This window comes from Lolium rigidum, chromosome 6, assembly GCF_022539505.1.
Source record: "Lolium rigidum isolate FL_2022 chromosome 6, APGP_CSIRO_Lrig_0.1, whole genome shotgun sequence".
Taxonomy (NCBI): domain Eukaryota; kingdom Viridiplantae; phylum Streptophyta; class Magnoliopsida; order Poales; family Poaceae; genus Lolium; species Lolium rigidum.
The window spans coordinates 181,255,880-181,275,130 of NC_061513.1; the positions used below are offsets into that span (position 1 = coordinate 181,255,880).

Genomic DNA, 19,251 nt, shown 5'->3' on the forward strand with positions numbered 1-19,251 from the left:
CGTTTTATTACATGGTAGGGTAGACAAATGTCCATGGCTTCATCAGTTGTTATCGCTTGAGTACGTGACAAGTTCTTCACTGGCAGCCTTCTATGACAAGTTCCTTGACGAACTATTTGATTTGCTACGAAAATTTGGAGCATTCCCTCCACATTGGGTATGTTTTGCAGTTCATCTCAAACCAAACCAAGCCAAATATTGGTAATGCCAATAGAAATTTAGACGGGTCTTTGCTTTGCCACGAAAATTCTGTAATGCCCAATGAAATCAAAAGGTCACACGTATGGGCCAGAAAATCAGCTGCCAAATATGCAACATAACAGTACTACGTTTTACAAAGATGCTGTCCTTGATTTGCTCTTTGGAGGCATAGACCCCAAATGTTGATACACAGCATTGCTGACAGACCAGCTTCTCAAAATGTTCATCGAAAGTTGTCATGCTAGTCACCAACACGAAGGCATTGCCCTGTTGTCGACGGCTTTCTGTTCAGCATCCATGTTTTGATTTTCCAGGGTCTGAATGACATACTCTTGTGTTTAGTTGCAGTTCGCTCTATGTTTTAGCCAATAGTACATTTCATTACGATGAGAATATTGAAGATGCCAAAAGATCACAATCCACAATAACGCTTTCAAATAATTCAATTATCATTTTAGCTTACAGTTTCCAAACTTGCGCTGTGCAGGTCAACAAAGCACCTGAGACATGACCCAGTAGGCAAATATTTCCAAACATACTATTATGTGAAATATAAGAAAGTAGCGTCTCACAGTAAAACAAACTAAAACCTGTACACAGAGGCTAAAACATAGGCCCAACATGCCATTCTAAGGCTGTGGCCGTCGCAGAGCCTGGCGACAGTTTATTTCAACTAGCCAGCCATCATTTCTTTGGGTCAACAGGTGGCCTTGCCGGTGTCGCCACTCCACCTTGTAGCTTGTAGATCATGGGGTAGGAGAGTAGCTCGGAATCCTTGCTCCAAATTTTAACTTCAGATGATCACAGATTATACATGATCTAGGATCCAGAAGATACTAGTAGTGGATCCTATCGTTGGCATCGAAATTCAGGCCTTGGATGCCCCTTATAGTGGACTCATAGTTCTTGCTGTTAGATGCATGGCGGGCAGATGATGAATGCCGGGGGTCAGAGTATTCAAGCGTTAGTGAGCTCCTCCGTGGAGCTGCGTTTCTCTGAAATGTGCCTGGACTCGCATCTGGTGTACGACTGCGTGATGGTTCAGCTTCACTGCTTGGCAGTTCTCGGCTACTAGAAACAGCAGGTCGCCTTGAGGATCCGCCTGACCGACCCAAAAAAGTCGAACTGGAGAACTACAGGTCATTTGAGGTTCAGAAATTACATTGCAGAAGGATAGACAGGATCCTTCAGACATCCAACAAGCATGATGGCGATGCTAATCAAATGAAACAACAAAACTCACCGCAGCATCTTTCGATGTGGACAGATCTGGTCTAACTGGTGACTTCTGTTTTGATAAGCTGCCTGCATTTATTCCTGTAGGTGGAACCTGACGTCGTGTAGGATCATCTGTCCACCCACTTCTCCTTCCCTCTTCAGTGGCTAAATCAATTCAGTAGACAGTTAGCCAACCTAACAGGACCTAGTCAACCCATGGATTAGCTGAAGAAGAGAAATGCGAAGTAGTAATACAACAGAAGAATGGTTCTAAATATACACCTGAAACAGGATGTTTGCTATGATTAGTATCTTTCAAGAAAAGATTATCCGGTTATCTGGATGGACAAATATTGCTGTACTCTTTAAGCAAGATATGGGAAACAGTTTAGGACCCTGGTCTACTTGCACATATTATTATTACCATTTGCAATAATTGGTGGTGCATCTCATTTCGACATTTTGCAGCAAGCATCCAAACGTAATACCATTTCATCAAATATCTAAGTCTAATTATCAATGCAAGTGGTAAATAAAAAGCGGTTGCAATCACAAGATTACCTAACAGTCTACTGTTACTTGTAATTGGAGCCATCCCAGAGCTTTGTCCTGCTGCAGCGGCCTAAAACAACAGAACATGAACATTATCAGATATTTATCCACGCAGACAAGTGCAAGAGGAACTTTGAGTTGCACTGACAATAGCTCGTGGTGGAACACTGGTCATCTGTGACTGTTGGTATTTAAGAATGGTCCAGTCATAAACATAATCAAACTGGAATCCTGCACACAGGGGGGGAAATCCAATCAGAAGTGTCCCAAGAATAGTTTTTTTTTTTGGAAAAAATTGTGATGGAAAACTTTATCTGGTAACATATAAATAGAAAACCAACCCTCTCGAATAAAAAGGTCTCTGAACAATCTCTTCAGATATTGATAGTCTGGACTATCCTCAAAACGCAGTGAGCGGCAGTAATGGAAGTAAGACTGAAACTCAGAAGGGTATCCACGACAAAGAACCTGAAATTGGGGAAAAATAATAATAAATACAAGATGGTTATGACATGGCTGAATTTGCAGGGGACAAGAATTCACCTCAATTGAAGTGGCGATCTTCCGTTCGCTAATTTTCTCATACTTCTGTTTCTTATTCCCAGCTTTTAAGCCCTGCCATGGGAGACTGGTAACATGGTGGACTGTTAGTACACACCCAATCACAGAAGAACTGAACTAACTGAAGCTCCATAACCAACCTTCCTCTCAAGAAGTACATGAGTACATATCCAAGAGATTCCATGTCATCCCTTCTGCTTTGTTCTATTTAAAAGCATCAAACTTTATTTTTTAAACAAGATGGTGCATTTAAAAGGAAAGGGAGAATTAATGAAGAAAGTGTATCATTGTGCGCTCGAATATATGCATTACAAACATATGATCTGATAATCGATTTCGATTTGTGAAGTGGACTAACCAATTCCGAGATGGGTGTTAACACTTGCATATCGAGCTGTCCCAGTCAAATTTTTGTTCTCTCTGCAATTCAATATACAATTGTCATACTGTCCCTAAATAGATAAATATAAAATCTTGATTTTAATAGGAGAGAATGCTTAGTAATCCATATATCTATTGAGCTATAAACATGATTTGATGTAGAAACACAATACCATTATGGTGCCCAGTGAAGTAACATCAGTCATTACCCAATCAACTAAAGTAAAATGACGTAAAAGTAAAAAAAATAATAACATGGCTCAAATAGCAGCCAGATACAAATGGATTAAAAGCATGCTACCTGTATGGAATGTGCTGGTGTGTTGAAGTGTCTCTATATTTCTTTGCCAGTCCGAAATCAATCATATATACCTACAAAAAGATTAATGATAAAGCGTGAGCGCACATACCTAATGTTTTAAATAAGCCCTAGAACTGTAAGCAGGTGAATAGCACTAAAATGACTTACCTGGTTTGCTCTCTTTCCGAGGCCCATGAGAAAATTGTCTGGCTTAATATCTCGATGCAAGAAGGACTTTGAATGTATAAATTCAACTCGGTTGATCTGAGAAAAATGAATTAAACTAAACGTATTTAACCAGATAAGTTCAACAAATAATAACAAAAAAAAATTGGAGCAAGAGGGCTCCAAAGGGAACCCCAGTTCCATTTTTATTAATGAAACCAGGAGAGTAATAACAAGAAAATGGCAGGACTGACTGAGTTTAGTTGTTGAGCATACCATTTGATCAGCAAGCATCACAACAGTTTTGAGCGACAGTTTCCTGTTGCAAAAGCTAAAAAGGTCTTCAAGGCTTGGCCCCAAGACGTCCATAACAAGAACATTGTAGTCACCCTCGACACCAAACCACTTGACATTTGAAATCCCAGCTGCACGACCAACAAAAAAACGTATGTAAGCAGCAATAGGGAAAAGAAAATATATGGGCCAACAAAAGAAAAGGAAGATGCATTACTTCCGCCCTGTAGTATCCTGTATAACTTTGACTCGTATAACAACTGGGGATGCTTTGTCTTCACATTTTCCTGGACAAAACAAAAGCAAAAGGCCTTATCAGTCTGAACAGAACAAAGCCTGCAGTAGCTTAGAAGGATAATCAGGAGGAATGGACTGAACGTGACATCATAACAACCATTATTCTGACACATCAATAACATCAATAATGCGGCAAGATTTTTCCAAAGCATGACACAGGTAAGGGACTATGATTGGAACTTCATAACTGAAGCAAGCAAGTGGAGCACATTCTTGCTGACAGATTTGAACATATGGAAGTGCTCAGGCTACATTCCAATCTATGAACTTTATTTTTATAAAGTCTCTCTGTTGTCTAATTCTTGGAAACAAGAATGAACTCGTGCAAGTGCAGGAGAGCTTGCACAGCTCAGTCCATGTTAAAAAGCTTCCGGTAATCCTTAGCAGGAAATATTTCTCGATGACTCTTAGTCTGTACAAGTGTAACCACTATTTAACCTTCAAGTGCGAATGAATGAAAGTGAACTGATAGACAAGTTTGATCGAGGGCTACCAATTAGCTTAACCGTAAGTATGAAGGACAGGCAAGGAGCATACACTTTCGTCATCAGATTTTTATTAGAGTGAGATGCAAGATTGTCACACTTTGGGTCAACTTTTAAGGAAAATCATCAATTCTCTAGTTAAATACTAATAAATAGAAAATACTTGCACTACAAGCAATATAGCAACCGATGGTAAAATCATAAACACGGTATGCTAAAATCCAATAGGATCGTCGCATGAACTCACAAGCTTAATCGCGACCTCCTCGTTGGTCTGCACGTTAGTACCTGCACCGGCAGCCCCAAGCAAGTGAAAACACGCTACTAAATCAGCAACTCAGCGGAAACAGCATAAAGGAAGGAGCTTTCGCGTCAGGAAGGATTATTCAGGAGGAGGAGCTGCGCACGAACCGAGGTAGATCTCCCCGAAGGAGCCGCTGCCAAGCTTGCGGCCCAGGCGGTACTTGTTACCCACGCGCGGCTCCATCGGCACCCGCGCAGTCACGCTACGGAGACGCCGCCTAGTCTGGGGACATCCAGCGACGGAGGAACCGGAGCCAGGGGAGGAATTGCGCGGATTGGGAGCTAGGGTTTGAGCGGGGATCAGAGTGTGGGATTGTGGATATTTTTCCTTTTGTGGGGCGGTTGTGCTTTTGCTTTTGCGAGCGTCACCCACCGCGCTAGGCTTGAAACATAAATTGGGCCCAAGTAGAGGGATCGTTGTGACAAATTAACGTCGCGACTGTCTGACGAAATTGATTGGTAGGTGCAAAAGTCACACGTGTGAGAGCGTGGCTGACGACAATCCTCGCCAAAAAGAACATTTGCAGACGACAACAATTCTTATACCAGCGACCAACTCCTGGAATGGTGATTTCATACCGACTATCCGGTCCTAGTTTCTCACCTGTTTCTTACTTTAGCATGGTATATATAAAATTCAGTTTATGTTCTTCACTCGTGCCGCGCGACCGGTGACTATGTTGCACAAAGGAGTACTTGATGTGGTGTTCTGATATGAAGGAAATTAAAAGAGACTCGAGGGAGTAGATGGGTTTTCTTATGAAGGAAATTAGACCAGGACGTTAGAATCATGGTTTAATACGATTGTAACCCGGAAACTTGTCCGTGGTAGGTGTCTACATGACTCCTCCATGTACCAACTATTGTAAGATATGCCCAATATTATAATATGACCCTCCCTCTCTCTTTTTCAGATTTGCTAATGCTCCCATCTAACGCCGGTCAGGCTTAGACGTGAGCGGGAGGAAGAAAGGAAGTTGAAAAGCGTCTAAGCTAATATGCGCCAGAGAAAGAAAAGGAGGTAACTATTCGGTCCAGAGCATTGATTCCCCATAACGAATAGGCTCACTCTATCTCTCAATTGCCTATCCTGTGCTCGAGAAGGTCCCCCAGTTCCTCGGCTGCACCTTGAAGTGCATTTAGTTGTCTAAATTGAGGCGATAATGTGATGTGTCAGATTCCCTTAAGAAGATAGGAACCAGATCTTGCTTCTTTCCCCTTTTTTCCATGACATTCCTACCTATTTTATTTATCACCTCTTTGTGTGTTTCAAAACTAGACTCAAGTAAATGCTTCTCAAACTGTGGTTGTTGTAACTGTTTTTGAGCTTGAAACTCTTCACTCTGTTGTTGCATCCGTTTGGCTAGATCTGCTTGGACCTTATCCATGATTCTCTCATAGCTCTAAGCGCGTGTTTGGTTCCGAACCATAGGGTGGATGGGATGGGATGGTACCCGATTCAGATATGTTTGGTTGTAAAAGGAAGGGATGGAACCGTCCATGGATGGCGAATATTCGTCCAAATATTAGGATGGACAGATCCCGTGAAATCGACCGAACCTCCTCATCCCACTTCTTCGCGTCACCTCTGTCTCTCTCACCTCACGCGAAACACACTCCCTCCCCGTTGGAAACCCTCTCCTCTCACCTGTAGCACAGCGGCGGCGGCGGCGGTTTCCGCGGAGAAACAGATCGGCGGCGGCGGTGCTCGTCCTCCCCTTCAGCTAGCACGTCGCGGCGTCGCCTTGTCTCCATCCTCCTGCGGGACGCAAGGCGCTGGTTGGTATGGAGGGCATGGGGTGAGGCGGAGCCAGGAGAACGAGGGCAAGGTTGGGGACGGGCCGAGCTAGAAGAAGGAGCACAAGTACGTACGACCAGCAGCACAGCATCCACTCCTCCTTGTTGTATTCAATCTGAAGGTGAGCACACCATTAGATCTGATCCGAAAATGCATCAGTCATGTTTCATATACTGTGCGAAATTAACCTTCTAGTGTTGACGCTCACACAGATTACCTTCAAATTATGATCCGAAAATTCACATATATATCTGATCTGAAAATTCATCATTTATGTTTTGCCCTTGTGAACTTCAAACTATTGTTTTGCTGTTGCATTGTAGATGAAAAAGAGGCAGAAGATGTTAGTTTGGGCAGCTGCGGCATATATGGCAATATCTATGATGGTCTTGATCCTTAATTCTAGAAAAAGGAAGAGGAAAGAACGTCTTAGCATATAATATGGGCCAATAGAGGAGAGGGATAGGATGAGAATTGAGTATCTTAACAATAAAATTTGGAAGAATGATACAAATTGTGTGAACATGCTTAGACTTGGAAGAGCACCTTTCTTCAGATTCTGCAACCTATTTAGAACTCGTGGCTTGCTTGTTGACACTATACACATGTGTGTTGAGCAGCAAGTAGCAATGTTCTTGAACACCGTTGGACATAACCTTAGAAATAGGCTAGTTGGCACCAATTATGATAGATCCGGTGAAACCGTTAGTAGATATTTTCATATTGTCCTTCACGCCATTGGTGAGCTACGAGATGAATTGATTAGGCGACCTTCATTGGAGACCCAATCAAAAATAGAAGGAAACCCACGGTGGGATCCATATTTCAAGGTATAAGAGTGACCCATAACTCTATTTTTTCCTGGTTTGTGGCTTCAAATTTCTACAATGCCTAATCTTTTGCCCAAATAGGATTGTGTTGGAGCTATTGATGGTACACATGTGCGGGCGTCCGTTACTAAGGATATGGAGGCAGCTTTTCGTGGTAGAAAGTCCTTCCCTTCTCAAAATGTGCTCGTAGCCGTAGATTTTGATCTTCGGTTCACGTATGTTTTGGCTGGTTGGGAGGGAACAAGCACATGATGCGCTCGTCTTGAGAGATGCGTTAGAAAGGCCAAATGGTTTACGTGTCCCACAAGGTAAATATTGCACTTGCACTAGCACTGGCGATCAATTCCATGTATTCTTATATATCAATGTCACCCACTCGTGCCTCATATGATAGGAAAATTCTACCTAGTTGATGGTGGATATGGAGCCAAAAGAGGGTTTTTGCCTCCTTTTCGTGGTGTGAGGTACCATTTGAATGAGTGGGGAAACAATCCAGTGCAAAATGAAAAGGAGTTGTTCAATCTTAGGCACTCCTCTCTTCGTGTTGGAGTAGAGCGTGGAATTGGGTCACTCAAGCGGAGGTTCAAAGTTCTTGATGATGCCACTCCATTCTTCCCCTTTGCAACTCAAGTAGATATTGTTGTGGCATGTTGCATTATTCATAATTGGGTTATAGAAGATGGGATTGACGAATTAATCATATCGGAGGACGAATGGGCAGCTAATCCAATTCCCTCTACAACATCGAGTGGGCAAGCTGCTGATCATACATACATGGTTAATTTTAGGCAGCAAGTGGCTGATGACATGTGGGCTAACCGGCAACAACATTATGCTACGAATATGTAATATTTATTTGAATGGTTCTTATGGATCAGTGAACCTGTAGTGAACTATCGAACTCGTTGTAATTTCCCATGACTATTGTAATAATTTTTGGGCAGTTGTATTGCCATATTACCTGCTGGAATTGTTTCTCTCTATGCACTATACTTGCTGGAATTAATTTCTCTATGCACTATACTTGCTGGAATTGTTTCTCTCTATACACTATACTTGCTGGAATTGTTTCTCTCTTTGCACTATACTTGCTGGAATTAATTTCTCTATGCACTATACTTGCTGCAATTAATTTCTCTATGCACTATACATGCTAGGAAATGGACAACCAAGCTGAAGGAAGTCATGGTATTCATTGGACTTCATCAATGTCTACCCATATGCTTCTCCACTTGACTGATGTCGTGGCTGGTGGAACTAAAACTTCAACGGGCTTTAAGAAAGTGCACCTCAATGCTTGTGCTAGGTCTTTAAATGAGCAATTCAAACTATCTTTGACTGGTGATCAGATTCGTAACCATCTGCGTTATTGGAAGAGGAAGTGGCAAAGGATAACTTTGCTTAAGCATGGAATCAGTGGTGCTCTTTGGGATGAGGAAAATTTCATTATTGGGCTTGCTGAAGAGCACTATGCTGAGTACATTCAGGTATTCATGCTGCCTATATATTGTTTCACATTGTTGTGCATTCAGGTATTCAGGCATACAATCTCTTTTAACATGTTCTCTATTGACTACATAGACGCACCAATCAGATGCTCCATTCTTGAACAAACCTATAAACCACTACAATGAGATGGCTACAATATTTGGTAATAGTCTGGCTACAGGGCAGTATGCCAAGGGATCAAATGAACCTCTTGCTGAAGAAGTGACGGAAATTGAAGATGATGTTGGGGAAACCGCGGAAGCTGCTGCTACTCCCTCGCCAAATGTTGCTGCTACTCCCTCGCCCACTGGGCCATCAGCCCCAAAAGCAAAGAGAGCCAAAACATGTGCACAAGAAAGCGAAGATAAGATGATAGCAACATTCTCGGCTGTTGGCGAAAAGATTGCTAATGCTATAGTGGAGGCTGGTAAGACCAATGACGAGTTGCCTGAAGGTCTTTGGGATAGCATGAAAGGCATTCCTGGTTTCGAACCAGCATACCTTTCTCACTACTATGCACATCTGGTTGAAAATGTTCGCATTGCGCGGGCTTTCCACTCGTTGGACTTTGCGAACAAGTTAATTTGGATTGCTAGGTATGTTAGCAACAACTTCCCTGGTTGATGACTTGTGCTGATGGTATGACCACTTTTGCTTGCCACAAAGAAGTAGAAATTGTGGCCTAATGTCTACTGGCTTTTGTGCTGATGCTTCTAGCCATGACATGAACTTGTAATGTTATCTGTAGTTTCAAGACTATGTACTACTTTGCAAAATTATGGCATGTATTGCTTTCTAGCACTTATATGTGAAGCAAGTATTAATATTTGTCATGTATTTCTAAATTATGTGTGTATGTACAATATGTGTGTGTTTCATAATGGCTTGGAACATAAAATTCTTGTGGTGATTTCTGTTTCTAGATCCAGTCAATTGTTGTACCTGACTTGTTGCAAAATATGGTGGTAATCTCACCAAATGAAAGAGAAGGTTATCACAACCAACTACCACGTGTGATCCATCGTCCACAAAGCCTATATCCCACAAAACAAACAAAAGGTGGGATTGGGACTATCCCATCCACCCAATATGGATGGTTCCATCCCATCCCAACCAGATCAGCAACCAAACACACGCTAACTTGCTCCTCAAGTTGTCTAGATCGGGTCTAAGTTCCTTAGTTTGCCATGATCGAGCTCTGTCTAGTTGAGAAAAGCCCATGCCAATGCCATAGTTGTGACGGAGGTACTAAAATAAGTCAAAGATGCTTTTAGATAACCACATACCAAAAGATGAATAAATATGATGAGGCTCAATTGTGGTACCAAGTCGAACATTTCTAGAAATCTCACATGGTATCAGAGTTGACTCTTCCATAAACCCTAGAGCACTGATGTACTAGCCAATTTTCCATCGACCCAAGATCTTTAAAATAAGAGTGTGATAGTAATGATGTTTGGACCTACTGTTGGGGAGAGAAGCATGCTTCAGCTAAGTTCTATGCGCATATTCACAAGCATATGCAGGTTCCTAATGTCTTTAAATGGATTTTGAGGTCTAGTTGTGTGATGAAGACGGAGGTTTTTGCCTAGTTATTGTTGGTAGATCGTTTGAATACTCGTGATTTGCTCCAGCGTCGACATTGGAATGTCATTGAAGTTTATCATTATGAGCTATGTCTGACGATGGAGTGGATTCCATGGATTCTGCGATCTCTTCTTGGAGTTGTGCATGTATTGTAGTTGTCCGTACTAGATGGTAGCTAGCATAGAGACATGAGAAGGTGCCGAATGGAGATGTAGTTCGATTTGATTAGTTTACTACTTTGTTAGTTTCAATGCTTAGCAACAAAGAAATGCTGAATTTTCATATTGGATCTCATCTCATTAGATGTATTTCAGTGGAAAAACGTCCTCCTCGGGACGGAGGGGCGGCTGCTACTAAGGTGCGTTGGGCTTGGTGCTGCATCTAGGGTGGCGGCAGGAGGCGGTGGAGCGACGGTCTAGTCCGGCGTTGCAAGGTTTCGCAGGCAGCGGTTGGCGACGGTCCAAGCCCTGGGTCGATGTGGCTGCAACGTCGTCGCCCTCGCCATGGACGTCACTACCCGTTGTGGAAAAATGAAGTATTTGGTAGGCTTTTTTTAGAAGAATAGCAACATCAAATGATATTATTTCTCTAAAATGGCGATTTATATGTGAAGTAAGTATTGATCGCATGTGAGGGTCAATCGACGTATAAACAATATCTCAGGTTTCATAGCAATTGCAGACAAATTTCACTAATCCATAATTTCACAATTGTTTCAACCAAACAACTTCCAGCTTTATCACACTTCTCAACTCACAGCTGATTTTACACAACTCACAGCTCACATCAGCTTTTCTGGAATCCACAGTTGAACCAAACACACCCTAAGTTTAATTCTCTTTCGACTTATATGTGTGCACCCTTAATTTTCCAAAAGAATCCATTGGTTTAAAAACTTTTTACTCTCAATAAGAAGAGACGCGCCAAAACAATGCATTCGCTAGCCTAGCTAAATTCTTGACACCATCCATGGGTTTGAGATTTATTTTTGATTGGCAAGCTACGTGACATTAGGTGAAACCATTCAAATATCTTATGATCATGTCTAAAGTTGCAAGGTTTTCGAAGATGGAATATGATATATCACTTTGGACTTGTGAGCTCTTTTACTCAAGTTTATTTGTCGCTATTGTTCTTTTATCACTTTGTCATTCGAGGGAGCTCCAAATATTAACACTTTTTACTGAGTATCCTTCACTAGTTATCACTTGGTTTCGTTGGATTTTATGTTTCAACTGATGTTAATATCGCAATCTCAGCGAAACTCTATTTTTTATTTGTGAATTTCAGGAAACCATCATTTTGGAAGGTCCCAAGCTTTATGAGCTAATTGGAACAAAATAAGAAGATCTCATATTGAAGCCAAATTGATCCGGAAGCTATAGAGGCTTTAGCGGGCACCAATACGGGCGGGTACATCCGTACCACGCGCCCGTACGATGAGTCGTCGCCTTCTCCACCTCAATATAAGTACTTTCCGTAAATAGACCCAGAAGACATGAGATACGCATACACCATGAAAACACACAAGAAGCGAGGAAATCAGATCTGAAGAAGGAGGATATCCCCATCAACTCTCGTCGAGATCTGCCACCTCTAGATCATCCACTCATCCATCACATCCCACTTGTACTGATAAAGTGAGATTCATACTTGTAAGATTAGGTATTTGAACCTCTATTCCTATCTTGGTTTGTATTTGATTTGATCTTCAACTATTGTGGCTTGCTACGATAATATCTAGATGAACTTAATTTACATTGCTATTATATCATTGTGCTTTTCTCCTCTCATGTGTGAGTAGATCCCCATAGGCGTAGAAGATGTAGAGGATTGGTGAGATGTGATGTGACTATTTTATTTCATCCATTTGTGAATAATGATTGTGATGATTATATATGAGAATGGATGTCTATGTTCACCTAATGATGTTATCTAATTTAAGGGCCGATGTAACATGATCTTGAGAACTCATAAACAGGGACTTGTTTGCTAGTGAATCGGCGACCCCGAGTGACGCGACCAATATCAGAGAGGATCAAGCAATACTCGAGGACAACAATAAGTCTGCAAGCTTAAAGCTCTGATTTTGTTTAACCACCTTAATAGATGAGCTGACCATGGTTTTGGTAACATGCAGAAGGATCATTTCAGATGAAATCTACCAAGAGGAGTCTTACTCTCATTTGGGTTGCTTGCCTACTCATATATAAAAAAGAAGAATCATATTCACTTATTACATTTATTCCACTAGACATATTCACTATCACCATGAATCGTGTTTCCCCGCGCTAATCTTTCATCTGCAGGAACTCAATTCACTTCTCAAAAGCCGTTTACTTTCATGTACTTTACTTTGTTGCACTTTCCATACACAAAACCCCTAAATTCGCACTCACCCTTTTCCATTTCAATTCTTGTAGTCAATTCAGTTAAGACCCGTGACACCTTGAGTGCGACAGAAACGCCGCAGATAAACACTCTCGTAGGCTCCTTGTTGTGATACGATATAAAAACCGGAAATAATACTTCCACGAAACATGCTTTAATGATCACGTGTAATTGCAGGCCATCAGGGCCCCATATGGAAACGGGCCCATGTGAAGGAGAGAGGGGGTGGCCTGTCGGGCCAAATGGGTTGGCCCACCCTATCGAATGGTGGGTAAGGCCAGCCAGCCAACTCCCCACCTCGTCCACTTTTTGTTGAGTTACCTGCCAATGCAGCCAATGCAGATAATGTCACGCTGACGCGACATCTATTTGCATATGTGTTGTATCTTTTTGGTATATTGTTCCCTTCGTCACATGGTGACAGTTGTTCTCCCCAGTCTAATAGATGGCCCCTTACCTTCCAGCCTCCTATATAGCTTTGGTTCAGCCATGCTCGCTCACACCTATGGGGGGTTATGTCACGACACCCAAAAAAAATCTAAGGGCCACATACTTGTCGTGAGCTATGAGTTACTTCAGCTATGGTCGTGGGAGTACCTTCCAGTTAAACGTCCGCACCTATACAATATACTCCACCCATACGATTATAGCCAGGCCGTACATGCTCCTTTAACATTTGGAGGTTGGTGGGTACATGCTAAAAAAAAGGTGGTCAATAAATGCGGTACACGGTTCCTACCCTGAATACCACCAGGAGTTTGAGGTGATAGAGGATCACATGATCAGATGGAATCCATGGATGGATGATAACGTCCACGCCGTCTAGGGTGCTCAGGCACCAACACCTAATATGTATACAGACTCCGGTTTTTGGCTGACACGCTACAACCTCCTCTTTATTTGGATGGCTGATACATATAGCTTAGAGCATGTTATGTGGCAGTTTGGTCTCTATGAGGTAGTGCCACCACCATTACCGAGGCGACTTGACGATAAAATTCACATGTAAGTGCACTCATTTCGATATAAAATGTATTGCATTTTATTTATGACTTACATATTCGTAATTAATTATGACTCGTAACTGATATTGAAACTATTTTATTGCATTTCAGGAAAAATAATAAAGGTTTGAATTGTGCCGACTGGAGCAGACGCAATAGGCGGTGGATAGAGGTGTGGATTAATGATGCAACATCTGATATAGTGCAAGAACATAGGTACGTTGTGGATTAAACTAGTTCAATTATTATCATGCATGCGCTAATAACAATTATTCATTATATTTGTACACCATACAATGATGCCCCATATGACACTACGACCAGTGGTACCACAATAGCACAATGACTTTGCTTACTGGTCCTCCACCAGAGAGGCCGACACATTACACATATGACGAGCATCTGGTTTGAGGGACTGAAGGGGTAGCACCATAGCATCGCGAAGCCTCGGTACTTGCATTTGCATTTATGTATAAATATTAATTAAAATAATTATCACAACATTTTCTCGTATTTTAAGTTTTCTATTTTCATATACATGAATATAGGCATATGGCCTGGTCCGCACGGGATGCTTGCGGCCACAAAACATGAATAGTTTGAAATGAAAGTCCATGATTAGGCATATTTTTTTATACGGCCATAAACAGGCTTAGAAGGTATGGTTGCGCTAGAGACGACGATGTTGTTAGGCGAGCGTACGACATGTCAAAGGCGTCGTTGTCCTGAACCAGTGTAGCGCGTACGAGCAAACCGCCTACGAGGGCTCCATCATACGCCACGACTCATCTATAGTGTGACCGGTCACAATCAGCTCGCCTATCTCCATGCTATAGCTGGGCATGGCCAGCCTGGCCCGGAAATCCCGGACCGGGCCGAGTCGGGCTTGCACTTCGGGCCGGGTTTGGGCCTAATTTTTGAGCCTGAACATCGGGCCGGGCTGGGCTCGGGCTTCCAATTTTACGCATTTTAGCCTAGTCGGGCCGGGCTTTTTAGTCGTTCGGGCCCGTTCAGACCATAATTACATGCCCGACAGTCAGGCCGGGCCGGGCTCAGGCCTGACCTTTTACCACCGGGTTTTTTAGGCCCGGCCCGAAACCTGGCCTGGCCCTAATTTTTCCAGGTGTACTCCATGCCATGGCGCCACATAGGTATATCAGATACATCAGAAATTAAATACGGTCCTATGTTTTTCTTATACATTTACAATAACAGGATGAGACTATCTAATCCTTTCGGGGAACGATATTCATACACCCAAGTAGAGAGTTCACATATGGACAAAATCACTTGCGTATATTCATATTTAATAAGTAATCACTCACACAAAATATAGTCATGCATATTATTTACAAACCGTTTCCATCCGCAACAACCTTTTGAATCTACCTAGTCAGAGATGAAAGCTTGATTCGGCCACAATATACCTCCGCTACCGGTTTCGTTAGTTTTAATATATAATTTCTCACATAAAAATATGCATACCTATTACCCATAACTTGTTTTTCTACGCAATAATATTTTGATGCTGCTTGGCCCGATATGGTAGCTAGTTTCGGTCACAATATGACCCCACCACAGGGTCGTGAGCATATGCAACATGAATACTACGCTGAAACATCTAGGCAACCTGAGAATCAAGGGATATTTAATCAATTCTTTGGAGTTGACATTATGAGCGCACAAGAGTTTAATTCCTCCGGCGACACAATCTCAACACGTATTAAAACTCCACCACAGAACAATAATATCCACACATATGATGAGGACGAAGAGTACGACCGAGGTTTGCGCCAACATCGTCCACCACATCGTTTGTCGCTTTCCGGTGCTAAGCAGAGACCCATTCGTCCTCGTCGATAAGGGTCATATGTTGACAAGTGTGTCGTATTACTATTATTTCTATCTATGTATGATCTAGGTATGACCTATGTATGAGACATATGTGTATATATGTTTCTCAGAGAGACACATTTCTATAATTTTGCATCATTATTCAACAAGTAGTTGAAAGTAAGATACATCGACGTGCAAAAAATACAACATAAAATTAAGTTACAATCGAAATGAAGATACATCGGTACTGCCAACACCACAACTTCAAATAAACACTCAGACTGAAATTAAAAGCTTCACCTTTCGCCCTTCCTCTTGCCCTTCACCGATGAAACAACCTTGCCCTTCTTGATCGGTGCCATGAATTTGTCGTCGGAATCAACGCTAGAGGATGCAGCGCTCTTTCCCTTTTGCATTGCTCCTGGCTAGGCTCCTCAGCGTGAAGACTTCTTCGTCGTCCTTGCTTGACGATGCCCAATGCTGAGGCCACCTTGCAAGGTACTCTCGTTCCTTCTCATTCTTGGGTTTCTACTTGGGAAGCCATGCTTGCAACCTAAGAAGCTCTTGTCGTATTTCCACCGGAGTTTGACCAGGCATTCCTGTGCGCCACATGCGTGATGAGATCTTGGACCTTTCCTATGTTATTAGCACTCATAACTGGACAAAAAACAGACATAAGAGGTCCAGCCATATACGAGTCAAAATATGATCGCCAAGAGGAGGCATCTTGGAGAGAATACTCTTGCCTTGAACAAATGAACGCCAGGGAGGGGTTTTATAGCACAAGAAAGGCTAGAAATCTTGGCGGAAAAAATTAGGCGGGAAGTTTAGGGCAGGAAAAATTAGGTGGGAAATTTTTGGGGCAAAAATTAGGCGGGAAGGTTAGGGAGGGAAAAATTAGGTGTGAACTTATTGCGGGAAAAGTTCGGCGCAAACTCTTGGCGGGAAATCAACACTACTTTATTAAGACATCTCACGAAATTAATATACAATAGAATTAAAATTAAAATATGATTAAATAATGCAGTGGAATTTAAGATACAACAACAAACTATAACTGAAATTAAGATACATAGCTACTACACACATCACTCTACTTGCCCTTGTTGGAGATATGCCCGAGAGGCAATAATAAAATAGTTATTGTTATATCTTAGTGTTCATGATAAATGTTTACACTCCATGCTATCATTGTATTAACTGGAAACATTAATACATGTGTGTTGTGTAAACAACCAGAGCCCTAGTAAGCCTCTCATTTAACTAGCTTGTTGATTAATAGATGATCATGGATTCCTGATCATGAACATCGGATGTTATTAATAATAAGATCATATCATTATGTGAATGATGTGATGGACGCACCCATAGTAAGCATAGCATGAGATCAAGTCATTAAGTTTAACTTGCTATAAGCTTTCGATACATAGTTACTTAGTCCTTCGACCATGAGATCATGTAAATCACTTACACCGGAAGGATACTTTGATTACATCAAACGCCATTACGTAAATGGGTGGTTATAAAGATGGGATTGAGTATACGGAAAGTATGAGTTGAGGCATATGGATCAAGAGTGGGATTTTTCCATCCCGATACGGATAGATATACTCTGGGCCCTCTCGGTGGAATGTCGTCTAATTAGCTTGCAAGCATGTGACTAGGTCATAATAGATGACATACCACGGTACGAGTAAATAGTACTTGTCGGAAACAAGGTTGAACTAGGTATGGAGATACCAATGATCGAACCTCGGATAAGTAAAGTATCGCGTGACAAAGGGAATCGGTATCGTATGTAAATGGTTCAATCGATCACTAAGTATCGTTGAATGTGTGAGAGCCATTATGGATCTCCAGGTCCCGCTATTGGTTATTGGTCGGAGAGGAGTCTCGGTCATGTCCGCATAGTTCACGAACCGTAGGGTGACGCGCTTAAGGTTCGATGTCGCATAAGTAGATTCGGAATATGAGATGGAGACCAAAGTTTGTTCGGAGTCTCGGATGGGATCCAGGACATCACGAGGAGGTCCGGCATGGTCTGGAGAATAAGATTCATATAAGGGAAGTTGATTTCTAGGTTTCAGAAAAGTTTGGGATTTTTCCGGTGGAAGACCGGAAAGGTTCTAGAAGGTTCCGGGGGTCCCACCAGTGGGCCCACGACCCTAGGAGTCCTAGCATGGGCCGAGGGGATGCACCCTAGCCTAATGGGCTAGGGGCACATGCCCCTCAAGGCCCAAGTCGGCCAGCCCACTAGGGTTCCCCAAAACCCTAGGGGGGATCAACTTGGGGGGAAGAAAACTTCCCCCCCCCCCTCCTTGGCCGCCGGCCCTAGATGGATCTAGGGGGTTGGGGGTCACCCAAACCGACCCTCCCCCCTATATAAAGAGGGAGGGGGCAGGGGGCGCACACCCTTGAAACCCTAGCCCTGGCACCCCCCTCTCTCCTCCAATACACATCTGCTCCGGCTTGGCGAAGCCCTGCAGATTTTCTCCTCCACCACCACCACCACGCCGTCGTGCTGCTGGGATTCTGAGGGGATCTACCACACCTCCGCTGCCCGCCGGAACAGGGAGAGGACGGGCTTCATCGACACCGTACGCACGACCGAGTACGGAAGTGCTACCGGATTGCAGCACAGGACGATCGACTACATCAACAACGAGAACTAATCTCGTAGGCTTTGGAATCTTCGAGGGTTAGTCTCACATACATCTCGTTGCTTCGATCTTGGTGGATTAGATCTTGCTTCTTCCTAGATTGTATCTTGGTTTTTGTTCTTGTTAACGGTAGAAATTTTTTGTTTTCCATGCAACGAATCCATCAGTGGTATCAGAGCCGTGTCTATGCATAGATCTTTTGCACGAGTAGAACAATGGTTTTGTAGGCGTTGATGCTCTTGTTATTTTTAGTTAGTGTACTTTGCATCTTGCGGGATGGTGGGATGAAGCGGCCCGGGCTAACTTTACATGACCGCGTCTCATGAGACTTGCTCCACGCTTGACATGCAACTTGTATTGCATAAGTGGCTTTGCGGGTGTCTGTCTCTCCCACCATAGTTAAGATTCAATTTACTCTTTCAATTAACAACATTAGTATCACCGTTGTGGTTCATGTTCGTAGGTAGATTGGATCTTACTCGAAAACCCTAAACCACGTAAAATATGCAAACCAAATTAGAGGCGTCTAACTTGTTTTTGCAAGGTTTGGTGATGTGATATGGCCATGATGTGATGATTATATTTGATGTATGAGATGTTCATTATTGTATTGTGGCAACCGGCAGGAGCCTAATGGTTGTCTTTAATTTTGTTAAGACCTGCGTGTCTATTTGTAAGGGTATTTTACCCTTATCCATTATTTTGGTAACTATGACACAGTGCTAGAGTATTTGGACTAATACATGTCTACAAGATGATTCCTAGGTATTAGCCAAAGAGGTATAATGGTGTATCAATGGAACAAGAAGGCAATGGAAGACCCCCCACTTCGATGAAAAAATCAATAAGGATGTTCTCAGCCTCGGCCGGTCTATGGCCCTGGAACCGGCCAGCCCGGC

General features: G+C 42.6%; 1 protein-coding gene and 1 pseudogene across 2 annotated transcripts; one reads left to right on the top strand and one right to left on the bottom strand.

Annotated features, from left to right (window-relative positions):
* Positions 1-611: 611 nt before the first annotated feature.
* Positions 612-5,106, bottom strand: LOC124659282 (casein kinase 1-like protein 2). Of its 2 annotated transcripts, none has more exons than XM_047197203.1 (14): positions 4,867-5,105; positions 4,703-4,743; positions 3,891-3,960; positions 3,656-3,804; positions 3,383-3,478; positions 3,215-3,285; positions 2,891-2,952; positions 2,673-2,736; positions 2,515-2,599; positions 2,313-2,439; positions 2,120-2,202; positions 1,981-2,041; positions 1,445-1,584; positions 612-1,334 (listed from the first exon to the last, which is right to left on the bottom strand). In XM_047197203.1, the coding sequence occupies exons 1-14, from the start codon at positions 4,940-4,942 to the stop codon at positions 1,038-1,040; spliced, it is 1,422 nt and encodes a 473-aa protein (XP_047053159.1). In that variant the 5' UTR covers positions 4,943-5,105; the 3' UTR covers positions 612-1,037. The 2 variants fall into 2 exon arrangements, with proteins under 2 accessions (XP_047053159.1, XP_047053160.1); XM_047197204.1 differs by having other exon boundaries at positions 1,151-1,326; positions 4,867-5,106.
* A 1,530-nt stretch (positions 5,107-6,636) lies between these two features.
* LOC124668486 lies at positions 6,637-9,615 on the top strand (annotated as a pseudogene).
* The last annotated feature ends 9,636 nt before the right edge of the window (positions 9,616-19,251 follow it).

What these genes read in the sequence shown, in the direction of transcription:
- LOC124659282 (XM_047197203.1), bottom strand. Translation starts at nt 4,942, where the DNA reads ATGGAGCCGCGCGTGGGTAACAAGTACCGCCTGGGCCGCAAGCTTGGC. An exon ending in CAGGATACTACAGGGCGGAA is followed by an intron (nt 3,805 to 3,890) that starts GTAATGCATCTT and finishes TTGGTCGTGCAG; the next exon opens with CTGGGATTTCAAATGTCAAG. An exon ending in CCACATCGAAAGATGCTGCG is followed by an intron (nt 1,335 to 1,444) that starts GTGAGTTTTGTT and finishes AATGACCTGTAG; the next exon opens with TTCTCCAGTTCGACTTTTTT.